This window comes from Zootoca vivipara, chromosome 1 (assembly GCF_965207765.1).
Source record: "Zootoca vivipara chromosome 1, rZooViv2.hap1.1, whole genome shotgun sequence".
In the NCBI taxonomy this organism is placed as follows: Eukaryota; Metazoa; Chordata; class Lepidosauria; order Squamata; family Lacertidae; genus Zootoca; species Zootoca vivipara.
The window spans coordinates 130,895,367-130,912,956 of NC_142582.1; the positions used below are offsets into that span (position 1 = coordinate 130,895,367).

General features: G+C 43.4%; 1 protein-coding gene across 8 annotated transcripts in view; it reads right to left on the reverse strand.

Moving 5' to 3' along the window:
* The window catches only part of FERMT2 (FERM domain containing kindlin 2), a 94,434-nt gene that overhangs the window by 15,102 nt on the left and 61,742 nt on the right, over positions 1–17,590 (reverse strand). For 4 of the 8 annotated variants that reach the window (XM_035098956.3, XM_088655930.1, XM_088655927.1 and 1 more), the window contains exons 5-11: positions 13,842–13,874; positions 13,047–13,272; positions 12,848–12,950; positions 11,223–11,330; positions 9,525–9,659; positions 4,996–5,045; positions 1,733–1,857 (exon numbers count right to left, since the gene is read on the reverse strand). In XM_035098956.3, the coding sequence (XP_034954847.1) occupies positions 1,733–1,857; positions 4,996–5,045; positions 9,525–9,659; positions 11,223–11,330; positions 12,848–12,950; positions 13,047–13,272; positions 13,842–13,874 (780 nt within the window). The remainder of the gene's footprint in view (positions 1–1,732; positions 1,858–4,995; positions 5,046–9,524; positions 9,660–11,222; positions 11,331–12,847; positions 12,951–13,046; positions 13,273–13,841; positions 13,875–17,590) is intronic. The other 4 variants (XM_035099113.3, XM_035099036.3, XM_088655943.1 and 1 more) reach the window with 1 other exon arrangement.

A 17,590-nucleotide genomic window follows, 5' to 3' on the forward strand; every position in this document is an offset into this window, starting at 1 on the left:
CCTGGATTTTATGTGAAATTTTCACTGCTAGTGCTAAAGTTCAAAAAATAATACGGTTTTAATCAGCGCTTTGGGGGAGGGGTGGGAACACTACCGAAATGGTGAGAATACCCCAAATGTGCAGGTAGATCTTGATGAACGCGGGCACCAACTTCAGGGCTGCAGCTTTTAATACAACCCTCCTCTGTAGATGGAAGCAGTATGGTTCTTAAAAGGAATCACTTTTCTTGGAAGCAGTGAAAGCAATTTTAGTCCTTTTTCAGCTCCTCCTAAAGAATTCCTTTAAAATTCAGTCAGCAGCAGCAGCTTTGTTCAAAAGCTCCCAAAAAGGTATTCCAGGCTTCCCTTTCCCAGAACACATCCTCGTAGCTTTAGTCTGAGGTCATTTGGCAGCCTCTCTCCATTTCTGCCTCAAAGGCTTTTTTTTCTTGAAAGGATGTCAGCCATGCCTGTTTCACAACCCTCCAAGCTGGAATACTTTACTGCTTAATACAAACAGAGCTGGTAGCCTTAGGAATGTCAGATGCAGCAGAAATTCCTTACAAATGGTATCTGAATAAGGGTCTCTGCATGTAGCATACTAAAAGGGATGGGGGGGGGGAGCTGCTTAAAACCAGGAAATGCTATTAGATAATAAAATAGCTTAGTTTTGATTATACAAAGTAGCACTGGTTTTGTTTCTCAAAAAGTTTTTTTCTCATGTCTTCTAAAAGCTCCCTCATTGCAATTTGCTTTACCCTTTACCCTAGTAAATATTATCTATAATATTATGTAGTTATTTTGGGAGCATACATATTGGTGGAGATATCAGATTACCTGTTACTGCATTATTATTACAGGTAGGTAGCCGTGTTGGTCTGGGTCGAAGTAAAATAAAAAAAATTCCTTCAGTAGCACCTTAAAGACCAACTAAGTTTTTATTTTGGTATGAGCTTTCGTGTGCATGCACACTTCTTCAGATACAGTGAAATAGAGTGAAATACAGTGCATTATTGTTGTTGTTGTTGTTGTTATTACTACCCCCTTTTCTGACAGGGATAGAAATAAGAACAGCTGAAGTCTCTCTCTCTAATTTACTTATGCAGAATGAAGTCTTGCTTTCAGACCAGGAGCAAAACATTATGTAGGGACTCTGCTTGTTACAGATAAAGCAGTAGCACCAATCGCTTGGGAAATGGGGGCACAGCCTTGCTATCCTACTCCATGAGCCAATTGCACCCTCTAAAATTTATTAATGTGGCACAATGGCCAACGTAGCTTTCATCAATTCTGACAGCCCTCAGGACGGCCTCTTCCCTGCCTCCAACGAAACAGTATGGCATGACAGAGGGGTGAAGTAGCGGCTGAACAAACTACCAGTGGGATGATATTGCATGACAAGCAAAAAGAAATGTTTACGCCCTTGCTTGGACCAGGGTTCTTCTGCCCATCTAGGTAGCAAGCAAAGACACCTTGATCACTTTTATTTAAGTGCTGCAGAATTTAAAAACAAATGAACCACGAATGCAACACTAGAGGTGAAATGGGAAGAGGTATACCAAAATTGCATGTATTCCCTGACTGCCAGCCACATCCCCATCTCCGCGCACCCCCTTGCTATAAATGTACACACAGAAAGTATTGCTTTGTTCTATTACAGAGTTTTCTGTTTTGTTTGACTTTATTCCTCAATTCTCTTAAAAAAATCCAATCAAAAAACTATTTTAGAAAAACCCTGCTTGCCTTTTCTTACCTCTCAAATTCATCTGATGAGCCGGAGTCCCATTAGATTCTTCTTTGCTCTTGTAACAGGAGATAGATGTGTCTTTGAAGGTGCACCAGTACTGCTTGTAACCCTTCAGCGTCAGCTTCTTTGGCCTGTTAGCAATTAATATGAATATGAGGAAAAAACACGTTTGTACCCAGCATGTATCGCATGCAGCTCAAGTCCAAGAGTGATCTCCAGAAACTAAATCTGAAATGGTGGCAGAATGATAACCTCCGCCTAACCATGTAGAGTGGCTCCCACCAATCCTGTGAAGATTACAGGATGCAACCTACATGCATTTAACTTTATGAGCTTTATTCAGCTTTATGCACACGGCAAAAAACAAAAACAAAAAATGGAGGAGGGTCTCAGAAAAAAACTTTGGCAATCCCACCCACCATTGAACCCAATGTGTTTGGACTATGAGCAATTTTGGTTTTAGGCGTGATCCCTAGAATGGAACCTCTGGCTAAGTTGCAGGCTTATTGTATACCAAAGGGACACATTGCCCTGGCTCATATTTTCATCAGGAACCCATGCTGAATTATGTGACGGGGGAATGGTATGAGCTTGCCTGCTTACATACAGGTAACCATCCCGAGCCAACTGGGGCTTCCATATGAAAGGTCAACCATGCGGCTACCCCCCCCCCCAAAATTGACTTGATATTCTTTTCTACCCACCTTTTGGAGGGGAACTCATCAGCATAAGCCTCAGTGTGAATGTGTGAAGGTACCAGACAACGAGATGACCCTTGGGGTCCCTTCCAACTCTACAATTCTATGATTCTAAGTCTCTGTGATTCTGAGTCATAGTGTGTGGTGTTGTGTTGTGTTTTTACTTTCTGTTGGCAGCTGCCCAGAGTGAGTGTGGCAAGCAAGCAAGCAAGCAAATATCTCTGTATCTACAGTCACTGAAGTTCCCCTGCAACGCATAGCTATAGTCATGTGTTGCACTGCATTTTCCAGGCTCCATCAAATCTCAACAGCCATGCTGGCCGAGGCAAATGGGAGTTGCAGTCCAGAAAGAGCAGGAGAGCACCGGGTTGATGAATCCTATCCTGGAAAATGTGGCGCAACTGAACTGTGTGGGTTTTTTTTGTATTTTGGTGGGTTTTTTTGTAATCTGCATGGGCTGGCAATGACTAGGCCCCTCACAAACCAGAGCACCCTAGGCAAAGTAGCAGCAGATTCCAGAACCCTGCTGCAGTTGTGCAGAAACTGCTTGAGTAATAAATCAACGTGGATAGGTTTCTTGGAAGGCAGGATGTTTGCCAGCTGCTGTTGCTGCTGTTTATTCTTATTGTGCTTGTGATTCAACAGAGGCCTAGGCATTTGCCTCCAGTTCCTGCTCTCCAGTGTAGCTTTATGTTTTATCACCAAACAAGGTCCTACTTCTTCCCCATGCTGGCCTATTGGCAATTTTTAAGGAGGATTACCCATTCCACATGCCCCAAAAGACCCCTCCCTGGTCTTTTGAGAAATCTATAGTGGGACCTGCCTGATATTTTTCTTCTCACTTAAAAAAAAAAAAGCCAGGTTTCAAGTGCACTCTTTTTCTAGGGTGTTGTACTCAAAAGCGTTTAGCCTGTTATATCCTTGCAACAATCCTGAGGGCTAAGTTTAGAAGAGAGCATACAACTTGCCACATCACCCAGCAAGTTTCACAGAAAAGGGGTCATTTGAAGCCAGGTTCCCCTTGTTATCTAAACCTAACATTCTGCCAGCACCACGCTGGCTTCCACTTTAAAACTGCAGCTCTCTGATATGTCTCAGATTGCCTGAGGGTGTTTACAATGAAAGGAAATGCCCAGGAAACGAAAGGGAAAGGCAGTTCAGCTTCTCCCCACCCCACAATATGAAAAGAATCGGGGTGGAGATGGAGAAGCAGCTACCTACAACACACTGCAAGGATGACTAGGACTTCCTAGGGACCACTGATAGCCCAGAAAGCAGCCCACGTTTTAATGTGTTGCCATGCAAACAACAGTTCTCCACTTCCTCTACATACCTTGCTATATTACACATACAACCAATTCCTGAATTCCTGTCATGTCCAGAGTATGGTGGGTATTAGCTTGCAATAGACGATTAAGGCTGCCAAGACATTAGTCAAAGTCCAGACACAACTGTTTCCAGTTTCCACATGCCCTGATCCAAGATAATACTCTTCCTCCCCCCTCCAAATAAAAAGCCTTATTTAAAAATCAAAATAAATCTGACTAAAGAATAGCACAGCTAGCCTAAAGCTGGTGTTTTCTGGCAGCTTAAATAGAGCAAACTGGCTGGAATCAAGCTTGTTTATTATCCATCTATGTGCTCATGAAGTCCAAGGAAGGTACTGGAGTGATATTTGAAGCTACGCAACAGTCCCTAATTTTAGGGCAGCTGGGATGGCTGCCAGGGTTAACTCCGTCACAGAAAACATTTCAGCACCAGCTACTGATCTAAGGAGTAGTAAAGGACCTGAACCAGTTATCTAAAACGTAAGATGCTGGGTCTCAAACCATTCTGCAGTTCTTATCTCCAATATGGAAGCCATTGGCTGCACCCAGTGCTATTCCCAGTTTAGAGCAGACCCACTGAACTGAATGGAAATGACTCATTAAGGGCCATTAATTCAAATGGGTCAACTCTGAGTAGGACCAGCATTGGATTCAACCCATAAATTCGAACAATGGGTCACTTCACGCATAGACGTATATACAATTCTGGCATCATTTATTTAGCACTGAGGGATGAATTGCAGGTACCAAATCAATCAGCACAAATGATGTTTTCATACACTTCAAATCACTTAATTCCCCTAAGTGGAAGTACACAAACAAAATAAAAAAATCCTTCCAGTAGCACCTTAGAGACCAACTAAGTTTGTCATAGGTATGTGAACCTGATCAGCGTGCAGAGATTAGATGCGGTTATTATTGCATAGCTTGAAATATTACTCCAGTACCTGTCTTGAACTTCATGAGCACATAGATGGGTAATAAACATACTCAAAGATACTCTTAGTTGTGAAGCCCTGGCCTGGCAGTGAAAATAAACCCAGGGGCAGAGTGCCTAAGATGTTTAAGCCATCTGTAACATTTGAAATAAATCTACTTCCTAAGTATACGTGGTAGAAGCTGCTTCAGGTTTCAAAGCCAAGCGGAGGGAGCCCTAGAGATTCTAGGAAAGACACATTACAATTTTTATCATTAAGGTTCGCTGATCTTTGCTGCGCTCCCAGGATTTCCAGCCAATACTTACTTGAAGACTTTAATGAAGTCGGCAAGCTCCGGGATCGAAGTGATGTCACCCTGAAAACAAGACATCAGCCATTGTGTGTTTCATGTGCCAGAAACAAGAATCAGTACTGGGAGGGGAAGGATGGGGAGGGAAAATGCTTTGGTGATTCAGCTTATTAAAATGGTTGCAGGGTTGCTTCAAAAAGGCAGTATCCTTGCTTGAGGAGGAGGAACAAGAAAAGACCTAATTCAATTAAAAAAAAACAAATATAGCAACAAAACTTCAAGGACTTTCTAGCTATGGATAGCAAGCTAGAAAAATCTGTTGCTGTAGATCTTTGGAGAGGCTAAATGGTCTGGTTTTTTTCAGATGCTTTCAAACAAGAAAGACAGGCTCCTATTTAACTTTCCAGTGCAGTACAGCATTATAGTCATACCACTGAGCCTAGGGGTTGCCGATCAGAAGGTCGGCGGTTCAAATCCCTGCAACGGGTGAACTCCCGTTGCTCGGTCCCAGCTCCTGCCAACCTAGCAGTTCAAAAGCACGTCAAATTGCAAGTAGATAAATAGGTACCACTCCGGCGGGAAAGTAAACGGCGTTTCCGTGCGCTGCTCTGGTTTCGCCAGAAGCGTCTTAGTCATGCTGGCCACATGACCCGGAAAAACTGTCTGGGGACAAACGCTGGCTCCCTCGGCCAGTAAAGCGAGTTGAGTGCCGCAACCCCAGAGTCGTCCGTGACTGGACTTAACAGTCAGGGGTCCTTTACCCCCCCCCTTCTCCACACCAGCTTGCCTGCTGAGAAGCCCCGGCACATGGACCAGGCCTCTTGAACGGTGCACACCTAACTTCCCAACATAGTTGTGGGCCTTTATATTGGCAGCTTACTTACTACAAGCGATTCTAAGAGTCAAGCTCCCATAAGTGATCTTCTCACTAAAGAATTGCCGGGGTTTTCTGCAATACAATATGAAACCACTGCTGTATTCTAATGACCCAAGGAGCAGAAGAAAGCACAGTAAGTGTGAAGTCTGTTGGGTGTTATATTTGATGGGCCCTGCTGCTCTTGTGCAGGAGTGCCACAAGCTCCCAATTTTACCACAGCACCCCATGTTGTAGGTTGACTATCAATTCTTAAGGCTGGGGTGGTGGGCAGATATAAAGACTTTAATCCACTGACCAACATACCATGGTTCACCTGCAATTCTTGCAAGGAATGCTGGACTAGGGGGAACTGCGTAGGCTCAGAATAATTTTATTTATGCATACCTAGTCCATGTTAAAATATTATCTCTTGCCTTTTAAAACAAGATCAATGGCCTGTTCAGGTGATGTGCTAAGGGGAAAATCTCCTCATGTGTAGAAGGTCCAGGGTTGCATGTGGTGGCAACCATGTGGCCCAGCCCCACTAATTTAGTCCCAGACCTTCTTTATTTGAGCAAGGAGGGTTTGAAGTGGGCCTTCTGCCTGCAGCTGTAGAAGTCTCTGCTCAACTGGGAGCCCCTTCAGAACTTCCCTGCTCAACATGGAAATGTATGGGGTGAGTGGGCAGGGATGCGAACCTTGGGGGTGGGGCCAGCATGTTCCACTCCATGCCCCCAACACACTGATATTTCCTCTTCAGGCATTAATGCCTGAGAAGGACTCGTGGGAATCTAGCAAAAACGTAGACCATTCCAGACTGAGGTCAGCCCCCCACAGCTGATGACTTGTCATTGAGTGAACGTTGCTTTGCAACAGAGAATGGCAGCTGTGCCTCCAAAGCTATAAATGTCTTCCAATCCACTCCTCTGCCCTTGGGCACCATACACAGCTCCTTCTCTTTCAGCTGCTGAGGAATCAGAAGCTCAGGCCAATAGAATCCTGCCTTTACTGGAATGGGCATTCCTCAAACCTGCAGAACTGAATGGACACAGATTCCAATGGGTCTTGTATTTCAAGACAAAGGAATTCCAGAGTTCCATGCAGAGCTTTGCTTAGCCAACAGCTAATTTCCTTTCCCCATCTGTCCAAATATGCACATGCTTCTGTAGGAAGAGCTCTCAGTGTCTGAGATGAGTCTTCCCAGTGGAGGCAGAAACTTTACAGCAACAGAAAGAGCAGGGATCATTTCAAATGAGTCTTCAGGAAAACATGTGCCTGCCTTTAAATTGTATCCTCCCATAAAGAACAAACTATGGAAACTCAGCAGCGAACTGATGAACTGGGTGAATGGTTCAGTGCCTGATTTAGGGAAGCGCAACCAGCCCCCCCCCCTCCACTGGGTGCCAAGTCGAAGGGGTGCCCGCCTTCTCAAAGCCTGGTAAGTGCTTGCCCTGCTTTGGGAAGGAGGTGGGACAGCTCTAGGACTCTGTCAGAGCCCTTGCGCTTCCTTCCCAAAGCTCGCTTACCTAGCTTGGGGAAGGCAGTGCAAGGGCGCGTGCAGGGGGGGGGAGCGCATCACATTTTGACCTCGCTCAGGGCGCTGTATTACCAAGGTCTGCCCATGGATGCCTGGAGCTCCTTATCAAGATTACAACACAAACCTTCGTTACGAGCTCAGTTAAGATATACACATACGTAACTGGCTATAATGGAATATTCAGGACGTTATACAAAATTAGGTTCAATTTTTTTTTTCATTCAAATGAGAACAACATACATCAACAAGCGAAGGCACATCCCCAAACTTAAAATGCTGATAAGGACTCAGTCCAAAATAAATGAGATAGTCAAAGAGTACCACAAGAGGTGTGCAGCAGGTGTAGAGAGAACACTAATGGGTCCAATTGGCAAACGGGCGTGGCAAGCCAAAGTCCATAAGGTGGCAGCAGTATATTCAATTGGTACCAGGTGCTGCAAAAAACAATGTCCATAAACAAGACAAGGTTCCTGGGTACGTTCCTTGTTTCGCCCTGGTCGGGCTTCCTCAGTACTGGTACCTTGCAATGATAGATTAACATAAATTCAAAGCTCTAAAGTGAAATGCCAAATTTGAATATACTGCTGCCACCTTATGGACTTTGGCTTGCCACGCCCGTTTGCCAATTGGACCCATTAGTGTTCTCTCTACACCTGCTGCACACCTCCTCTTGTGGAGCTCCTTATCACCTTGCCACACCATCCAGTTTTTGTGCCTCAGACTACTCAACATGAGGAATACTATATGGTGAGCTCCATATACCCCACATTATTTATGTATTATGTTGATGTCTCTGTGGCTCTCTGTTATTTTTCTTTTGATTAACTCTGCTGCAAGTCGATAGGTAACGGCTTGATTTCCGCTGCACTTTGCTTGTTTCTCCTTGCCTGGGCCTCTCTAAGAGACCCCCAGCTCTTTGTACTGAATCCGTCTGGCCCCATGCCCAAGACAAGAATGAGTCCCACTTCACACTGCTCAGTTGGCATTTAAGTGGCTTGCTGGAAAGAAATGGGGAAAAGGAAAGAACCCCTGTGCTAGAATAGGAAAGTTTTAACAGGTATGTTCCATAATCTAAAAAGGACGAGATCCTTACATCACAGGCAGCAGGGATAAATGGGTAACTTCCATTAAAACTTCTGCAGATTCTCCTGTTTTACACAGTAATCTTGATATCCTTCCTCTGATTTGTTTACAAATTTTAAAAGGCTGAGATGAGAGACCGAACCAAGTTGAAAGATAGGCAACATCAAAGACTTGTGTTGCATCTCAGCATAAGCAATCATGTAAAAAATTGTGTTTGAGAGCAAGATGCTCATCTCTGGAGGGTGAAATTTGCAGTTCCAGAGACTCTGCAACCTATAAACAATCCAAGTTGGTCCACAAGGGATGTGCTTGGCAGAATGACGTGCTTGGGATTCCTTGGCAATGCTGGGCCTCTCAGAATAAGCACTCTTTAATGACGCTGGGCTGTATAAATGAACCCAGAAGAGACTTGTGCTCTTGCATCAAATTTCTGATCTGCAGTGTTTACTGGGAGCAACTTAATTCCTAAGTGCAAAAGTCTCCTGCGCAAGTTTCATTGAAACTAATGGAGTTGTGCAAAAACACGACTGGTGCAGAACTTCCACCCATTGCAACAACACTTGTGCAGGAGAAAATTTCGCATGGAATGCATTTCTGGCTAACTGCATCACAACAGGTCTGCAAGAGAAAGAAGAAAAGAAAGCAGGAGATGGCTGATTCAATGGTGACTCTTGCAAGGGGATCCAGGTGTCTCGCTTCTTGTTCCACTCTGACAGTTTGCTAGAGGGAGCTGCTGGCCTGCTCTCTGTTGAGAGTCTGCCCATCCACTGTAGATGATCGGTGGCATTACAACAGAGATATGGAGCCTGTGCCCCTCCACATGTCAGGGATGATGCAGCAATATTTGGAGGAACACAGGTTCCCATCTCTGAATTACAGTTATAAAACTGCATAAGACTTTTGCCTGTTTCTTCACTGTGAGATGTCTGTTTCTCACTGAGCTGCTCTCAAAATGTTCATTTAGGTCTATCCACTCGATTGCATGTTTTCTTCCAGATTGCCAGCCCCATTGCTTTGGCAGAGATGTGCTCTTTAGGTCAAGACTGAAGCTCCCACTTCCTGCTCTTACCAGAATTGTGGATGTCTTCCCACCTTCCAGAGTAATCTCCAGGTCAGAAAGGGCAGCATCAACTTCATCAACCTCTTTGTCACTGTTGTTCAAGTGGTTTTCTGATGACATGATGGACAGCTTATTGATGTGGTACTGCAAGAAAGGAGTAAAGAGCCAAATAAAGACTACTGTAAATAAAACCGCACTTCGGCTAAGAGAAGATTGCCATAACCAAATCCTCAAAAGAGCTCCTAGGGTGGGTGGGGAGGAGTAGCTTTTTCTGCAAGGTAACATTCAGGCCTGACATTTTCCTGTGAAGAGCCCATCAGAGGTCAAGGAGATAAACAACTACCTGACATTTAGAAAACACCTAAAGGCAGCCCTGTTTAGGGAAGTTTTTAATCTGTGATATTTTAATGTATTTTAATCTTTGTTGGAAGCCGCCCAGAGTGGTGGGGGAAACCCAACCAGATGGGCGGGGTATAAATAATAAATAATAATAATTACTGGGTAGTGCTAAACTGCTTCTCTACTTGAAGCTCTCCAATTTATATTGGCAAAACCAAAAGGTACCAAAACCTTTGTGATCTGTTCAGACCTTGGTGATCTTATAAGTGTGTGTCACTTATAAGACCAATTCTACTTCCAGAAGATGGCAAATTGCAACTACCAATTTACAGAGGTATTTAACATAGTCCTACTCAGAATAAACCCCCTGAAGTTAATGGGCATGCCCAGGGTCTCGTCTGCAGTACAAATATGAAGAAGTATCAAACCACTACAAAAAGTAATGGCTTCCCCCCACCCCCCCAAGAATTCTGGGGAATGTAGTTAAGTTAAGGGAGCTGAGAGGTTTTAGGAGACCACCTCACAGAGATAAAAATCTCAGTGTGGTTTAGTAATCCCACTTTCCCAGGGATGTCTGGGAACTGTAGCTCTGTCAGTATTATAGGTATCTCTTAACAAGTTACCTGAAGGTCTCAAACATAAATGTTAGGCCTTACAACCTTAGGTTTATTCCTGCACAATAGCTGTGGTCTATTTCCCACACAGAACTACAGTTTCCAGAGTTTCCTGGGGAAATAAATTGATTGTTAAACCACTCTGGAAACATATCTTTGAAAGAGCCAGGCAGCATATCAGATACAAAGGACAGATACAGGAGAATGCCCCCACTTGAAATAATAATTATGTGATGCCCCCTTCAAGGGAATACAGTGTGATGAGGACTTGAGTTGGCATTAAATCTGTTTATATGTGCTGTATTGCGTGTGCCAAAAATGGCAAATTGTGTCCTATTCTAGAGAAGGAGGGTAGAATGTATTTTTGGGAAACCCAGGGATTATCACCAGCTGTTTGAGAGGCTCAGTGCCAGAACCCTGTGGTTCAGTAACCTAATGTACTTGTTATTTGCTTAAAAGCCAACAAAAAAAGGAAAGATGGATACAAACATGTTTGTGAAAAAGAATCCAAATTCCTTTGCTTGAGACATAACAAGGAGGAAAATGATTTTGAAATCACCTAAAAAGATTCAAGTAAACCCTAAAAAATGGGGAAGAAGCCAATATCTGTCAGAACAAACCATTCTAGCTCCTAAAGAAATATAGGGCAAGACACAAAGCTCAGTCAGCATGTTAAAGGCACCAATACTTTCTAGAGAAAGGTGTCGTTAAGATTAAAAGTTCAGAGATTTAGACCTACAGCATCTCCACTCACCTGCAATGCTGCAAACATCATCATTTCCTCCTCTGTGCACTCTATTTCTTCCAAAAGAATAGCCCATTTCGACTGCTCATAGAGTTGGTTGATTCTGATCGCATCATACTATGGGGACATGACCATATCATTTGTACAGGACCCTGCTTAAGGATTATAGCACATAGCTTTTTGTAATCAAGTAATAAAATTCTGTCAAATCATTAAGGCTTTTGAATGTCTTCGTTTCTATTTGCTGTGTCAGTCTGAAATACCAGAGCTTGCATATGGCAGATGAAAACTTACACCCCACTAAGGAGCTAGTATATCTCCAGCCACTCGTCACCCTCAGTGCTCGTAGGTACGAGGGTCCCGGCCGTGGAATCACATTCATCCAGTGCTTTACCAGCTGCACTGGCTCCCGGTGGAGTACAGGATCAGGTTTAAGGTGCTGGTTTTGACCTTTAAAGCCCTATGCGGCTTGGGACCCTCGTACCTACGGGACCGCCTCTCCTGGTATGCCCCGCGGAGGATCTTAAGGTCCACAAACAACAATACTTTGGAGATCCCGAGCCATAAGGTGGCTAGAATGGCCTCTACTAGAGCCAGGGCCTTTTCAGTATTGGCCCCAACTTGGAACGCTCTTTCCCAGGAGACCAGGGCCCTGCGGGATTTGTCATCTTTCCGCAGGGCCTGCAAGACAGAGCTGTTCCGCCTGGCCTTTGGGTTGGACTTAGCCTGACCCCTGTGTTTTCCTCCCTCATGGCCTGGATTTATAGACTACTTGAAATGAGGCTGCATTTTAAATTTTAATACTGTATTTTAATCTGTATTTTAATTAATTGTTTTTATGTTTTATTGTGGTTTTGTTGGTGTGAGCCGCCCTGAGCCCGGTTATTGACTGGGGAGGGCGGGGTATAAATAAAAATTTATTATTATTTATTATTATTATAAAGGAAAGACATCACAAAGAAACCAGCTATCCCAAATCTGCTCAAATTGTTTGCCCAATCCTACACATTTTCCAGCCTCATTTGCAATTAAGCCTTTTGTCTTTGTTCTATCAACACTGTTTAACTAGTGGTGCTTCCAGATACAAGTAGGATGGAAGTAGTGTCACCAAACAGTCATTCATTACCTAACAGTGCTGCAAAAGTCTGGGCAGATAAAGACTGTTCCAATTTCCAACCCCATAAGGAGAGGGAGACCAGCAAATAATACCTTTCCTAGTCTTCCCGAAGCTACATGTTTTTGTTTGTCTAATTCAAAATCACTCTCCATTCCCCCCCCCCCCGCCTAGCCTCCTGTCACTTCAGTTATGCCCCCAAAGGGTCAAAAATCATTGCTAGCCCGAATATTGGAAAAATAAACATTTGATTTTCACAAGACACATACTAAATTATTCCAATAGCTTAATTAAATCCATATGCAGAATCAGAGTTTCCTCTCTAGAACATGAAGCACAACCATGCTATTGGTATGGATTCAGCTTCTAACCAGGCAAGAATTGCAGAGCCGTCAAGCCTGTGCAGTATTACTGAGTTTCCCCTCCTTACAGCACACATGCCATGCATGCCCTTTTTTGTCTCTCCATCACAGACACTGAAAATCCTGTGGTAGATATCCCAGCACACATAGCATTGTACCTTAGGATTCAAATCAAAGAAGCTGTAGTACTTAAACCGAAGAAGTAAGGCTTCATTCTCCTTCACATCCTGCTCCATAAGTGACCTTGAAGAATCCAGCCACCTGCCCAACACACAAAGAAAGTGCTGGCTTAGTCATTTCAAATGACTTTCTTCTTCTTCAAAATATAAGCTGCTTAAATAAGCTTTTAAAACCTACCCCTGGTTGATCTTGGCCTTATCCAGAAGCGCCTGCGGTTTATACATTTTGGCTAAGATTTCTGGTGAGGTGATGGGCTGGCTGACGGCAAGTATACCTGGATTCCCTTCTGATAAAGCACTATCTCCAAACCAAGCTGAAGTTGGCGACAAAGGGCTCCCATCGTGTGAATCGTAAGTTGGCGTCATGGTTTTGCTATAAAGCCCTGGGCTTGAATAAATGCTTCCTAATTTGAGAGAAGAGAAGTAGAGCAAAGTTATCATTAGAATAAAAGATAGCATTTTGTTTCACTGAAGGAAGAACAAATAGACAAATAGATAAGCGAAGAGTTCCGCAAAGAGATTTAAGTGTTGCAAGGAGCAGGGGGCACAGGAATGTGAGTGACAGGCAAATTTGGCTCCCATTTCCAGCATACCACAAAAAGCAAGAACTTGCATCTCAAGATGCTCACTGGAGTTCATACATTTCCACCACCATGATCTGTGAATCTGTACTTCACATTATCATAAAGCAGATACTGCTTGCAGGACTGTAAGTAACTGATGCTTCTAGGGTCGTGCTTCTGATATGATGTTAAAAATCAAAACTGTATTTTGATTTAATATTACTATGCCACCTAAATAATTGCTCAATGGGAAAAGACAACCCAGAACCGCATTTCCATGCTCTGCAAGTAGAACAAAACACTAAGAACGTCCTGTTGCATTAGGATTTTCAGACTCGTGTAGATTAGAGGTAGGAAAACAGTCAAAAGGAAAGTCACAGGAGATGAAATCCTACCCACATGCGGCTCACCTTTCACTGGGCCGATGTAAAGAACATCAGAGCCTACAGAGAAGGAAAGAAAGGAAGTCAGAAGGTAAGATGGAGACACAGAAAGAAGCAGAAATTAAAGAATAGCAAGGGTGAAAAACAGGCAGAGAGGTTGAGATGTCCAAGGGTGTAACTGAGCACATGACACATGTGAAGAGGTCTGAACTGTACACCGGATGCCAGGTGAAACAGTAAAATAAAGCCTACAGGCAGTAATTTTATTATGGCAATGTGCATCAAGTGACAGTGCAAAACAGAAGAAATCTAAAAGATCAATAGCACATGCCTGTAACAGTGTTTTTAACACCAAGAGCCAATGTTGGAAAATCAGTGCTGTGAAATTAGAGCAGACTGTTGTCAGGCCAGGTAAGTCCATTTCCACCCAGTCCTCCAGGAAAATGAGGACTTGGCTAAGATGAGCAGTATTACTTGTATCTGACAAGGGAGGAAATAAAAAACTCCTGCTTCGTCATCTTTTGCCTATACACGCAATGGAAGGAAATGAAGTAGTCCATTCATTACTCCCCTTGCTTGGCAATTATCTCAGTGCCTTTGCAAACATTATCCAGAACACTGGAAAGTGGAAATAGTTTTGCCTTTCCTTCTTCTTCTTCTTCTTCTTTTTTACTGCATTTTATTTTGGGGTGTGTGTGTAAGATGCTTATTTCTAAATGTATAAAAATCCTTATATGTCAATACAGCTTTGTGCAGGGAGCCATTTGTAGCAGTTAGTTTTCACCTAAACACAACTGAGTTAATACACAGGATAGCAGAACTCTTGAAAAACAGGCCGAATTTTCACTTTTTCATGTAAAAGCTGCACGTCGCACAGAAACTCTCCGTGTGAAACGAAGATGATGATGGAGTCACGGCATGAGGACTTTACCACTTCAGAAATGAGCAGTAAAAAGTTTCCCCCTTCTCGGCTGAACTCTGAGAAACAAACACGGCTGCCTGGATTTCAGCATGTGGCTCCCCAGGCTCAAAACCAACTCTTCTTAAAATAGTTCATGAGAGTCTAAGCTGCACAATCTCTTTGTGGTCAGCTTCTTATAACCTCTCGCTATACATGTGTTGCGAGGCTCATTCTTCAGAGTTTTAGAATATTTGCCATTATTCTGTGTTAAATTTAAAAGCCTGGTTTAAGCCTCCTTTATGCAGCGACCCACCTACTGCAATTGGGGAGATCAATAAGGCAAGTATGTGCCTTAGGATAGGGGTAGGCAGAAGGTAGACTGTGATACTTCTTCTACAAGGTGGGGGTGAGAAATTTTGCCTCTTGAGACCCTTAAGGGTTGGAATTCTCTAAGTTCATTTTGCTTCCACTCAAGAGAACTGAAAGCTTCACTAGAGTTTCGCTAGAGTTTGCTTGGATAGTCTAGTCCAACACTAACATTAACATTAAACCTTCCTTAAATAAAGAAAATTATTCTGTTTGCAGTAGAGGATCCAGGGTCCTATTAACAGCAGAAGTCGAAATTCGGAGAGCTGGCTTCCCAGGTGAATCATTAAGATGGTGCTGCCATTGCTCCAATAAGTTTAAATCTATTTAACTTCTGGGTGTTCATATTAGCTTCAGATCATTTGGAAATTTTGCACCTCCAATCTGCTGTTTTTTAAAGGAACTTGTACTATACACTCACAAGTGTATAGCCAATTTTGTGTCACAAGTATTTAATAGGACAGAAGCAGCGGGGGAAAATATTTTCTCTTTTAACAGAATATTTTATTAATTTGTAGTAAAATAACACTGATCAATTCCAACAAAACCTGTAGATTATTGAATGCGCATATATATATATATATATATATATATATATATATATATATGTATGTATGTATATGTATGTATGTATATGTATATGTAGAAGGTCCATGTTTGTTAAAAATGTAGAAGGTCCATGTTTGTTAAAGCACAATGTTCTCCAAAACCGCTTAACCGATCATTCTCAAATTTGGCCACAACCTCACATTTCCCTACGGGAGTGTTTCCATGCACTACCTTTGGATAGAACTCACCTAGGACAGGTGAAAAACCTGGATTATTGTAAGAAAAAAATTGCGTCCTCCAGTGGACATCTAACTCACACACGACAAACATACTTCCACAATCCCGCCCACTCCCCATCAACCCCCACCACCCCGACACACAACCTGCCCCATAGACCACGCCCACCACGAGACCAGGCCAATCCCCATCCCGGACCGTCAACGGAGTAGGCCGCAATTGAGCCCTCGCCCGTACCAGAGATTGCGTCCCCACAAAGGACCAGGCCGACCCAAGGCCACCCACCTCCCCGACCCCCAACCCCCGACGCCATGGAACAGACCGCCCCAAGACCAACCTTAATAATTCAGTTTCAGCTGTTCATTGCTTCTTAGAATCCACCCTTGCTGCTGCTGCCTATTCACAGCTGAACAAATACTGAACTTAAGTCCTCAGCCACCGTTGCTCTCATATTCTAAATAAATTTTGGGGTTCTTTTAGATCAAGCCAGAGGTGGCTTTTCAGTTTGCAGCTCTTTACAGAAATGTATATGCATTTCTGAGCCCCTTATACAACACAGGAGGGTTGTTAGAGATCAAACTAAGCATGGCCATATTGGAAGCAATGAACAGCTGAAACTGAATTTTACCACCACTAGAAGAACACACTAGTGTAGGTGTGGGGAAATCCTTTGCTGAACTACAACTCCCATCACCCCTGGCTATTAGCCTTGTATGCGGGGGCTGCTGGGAGTTGTAGTTTAGCAACACCTGGACAGCCAAAATACCACACCCACCTGCAGCAGTGTTTCTTTTGAAGCATAGTTCTTATTCACTGCTGTAAATCCAATAACATATAAGGATTGTAAACTATTTTTTCTAACAATACCGTGAGGAAAGTCACCATTACTTTCATTTTACAGATGGAGAATGCAAGCTGGGAGTGGGAGACACTTGCTCAGCTTAAAGACATCAGGGGTGAGGAATCTCATGCCTTGGGCCCAGAATACAGCCCTCCAAGCCTCTCTAGGCTCTGGACTCTCCCTCTGGAGACACTGGTCCACACCCTCTGAGTGTTTTACCAGGTTGGATTCTATGAAAGGGCTTTGAGCTTAGTTCCGCTGCATTACTGAAAATAAATTCCTAGGCTTAGAATGGGCTCAGAAGCAGGCTGCTATTTAATTCTACATATGCTTTGCACTTTGTGTTTTACAGAGCTTTGGATTTTAGTGAAAACACACACACACATACACACACACACACACACACACACACACACACACACACAGTCCCTGCCTTAGGACATCTGCTGAACACTGCAGATGAAACTGTACAAGTGTTTTAAATTGGTGCATAAATTGCTCTATTACAGCACAAAGAGGGTTTTTATGCAGAACACATAAGAACGTAAGAACAGCCTGCTGGATCAGGCAATGGCCCATTTACTCCAGCATCCGGTTCTCACAGTAACCAATCATTTGCCAGTAACGGGCATTCAGAAGCAACGCTGTCTCCAACTGTGGAGGCAGAGAATAGCTATCCTGGCTAGTAGCCATTGCTCTCCCTCTCCTCCATGAATTTGTGCCATCCTCTTTTAAAGCCACCCAGGGTGGTAGTGATCACTGCCTCCTAGAGGAGAGAGTTCTGTAGTTTGACTGTGTGGTGCGTGAAAAAGCCCTTTCTTTGATCTGTCCCAAGTCTTCCAACTTTCAGCTTCTCTGAGTTCTAGTGTTTTGAGAGAACAA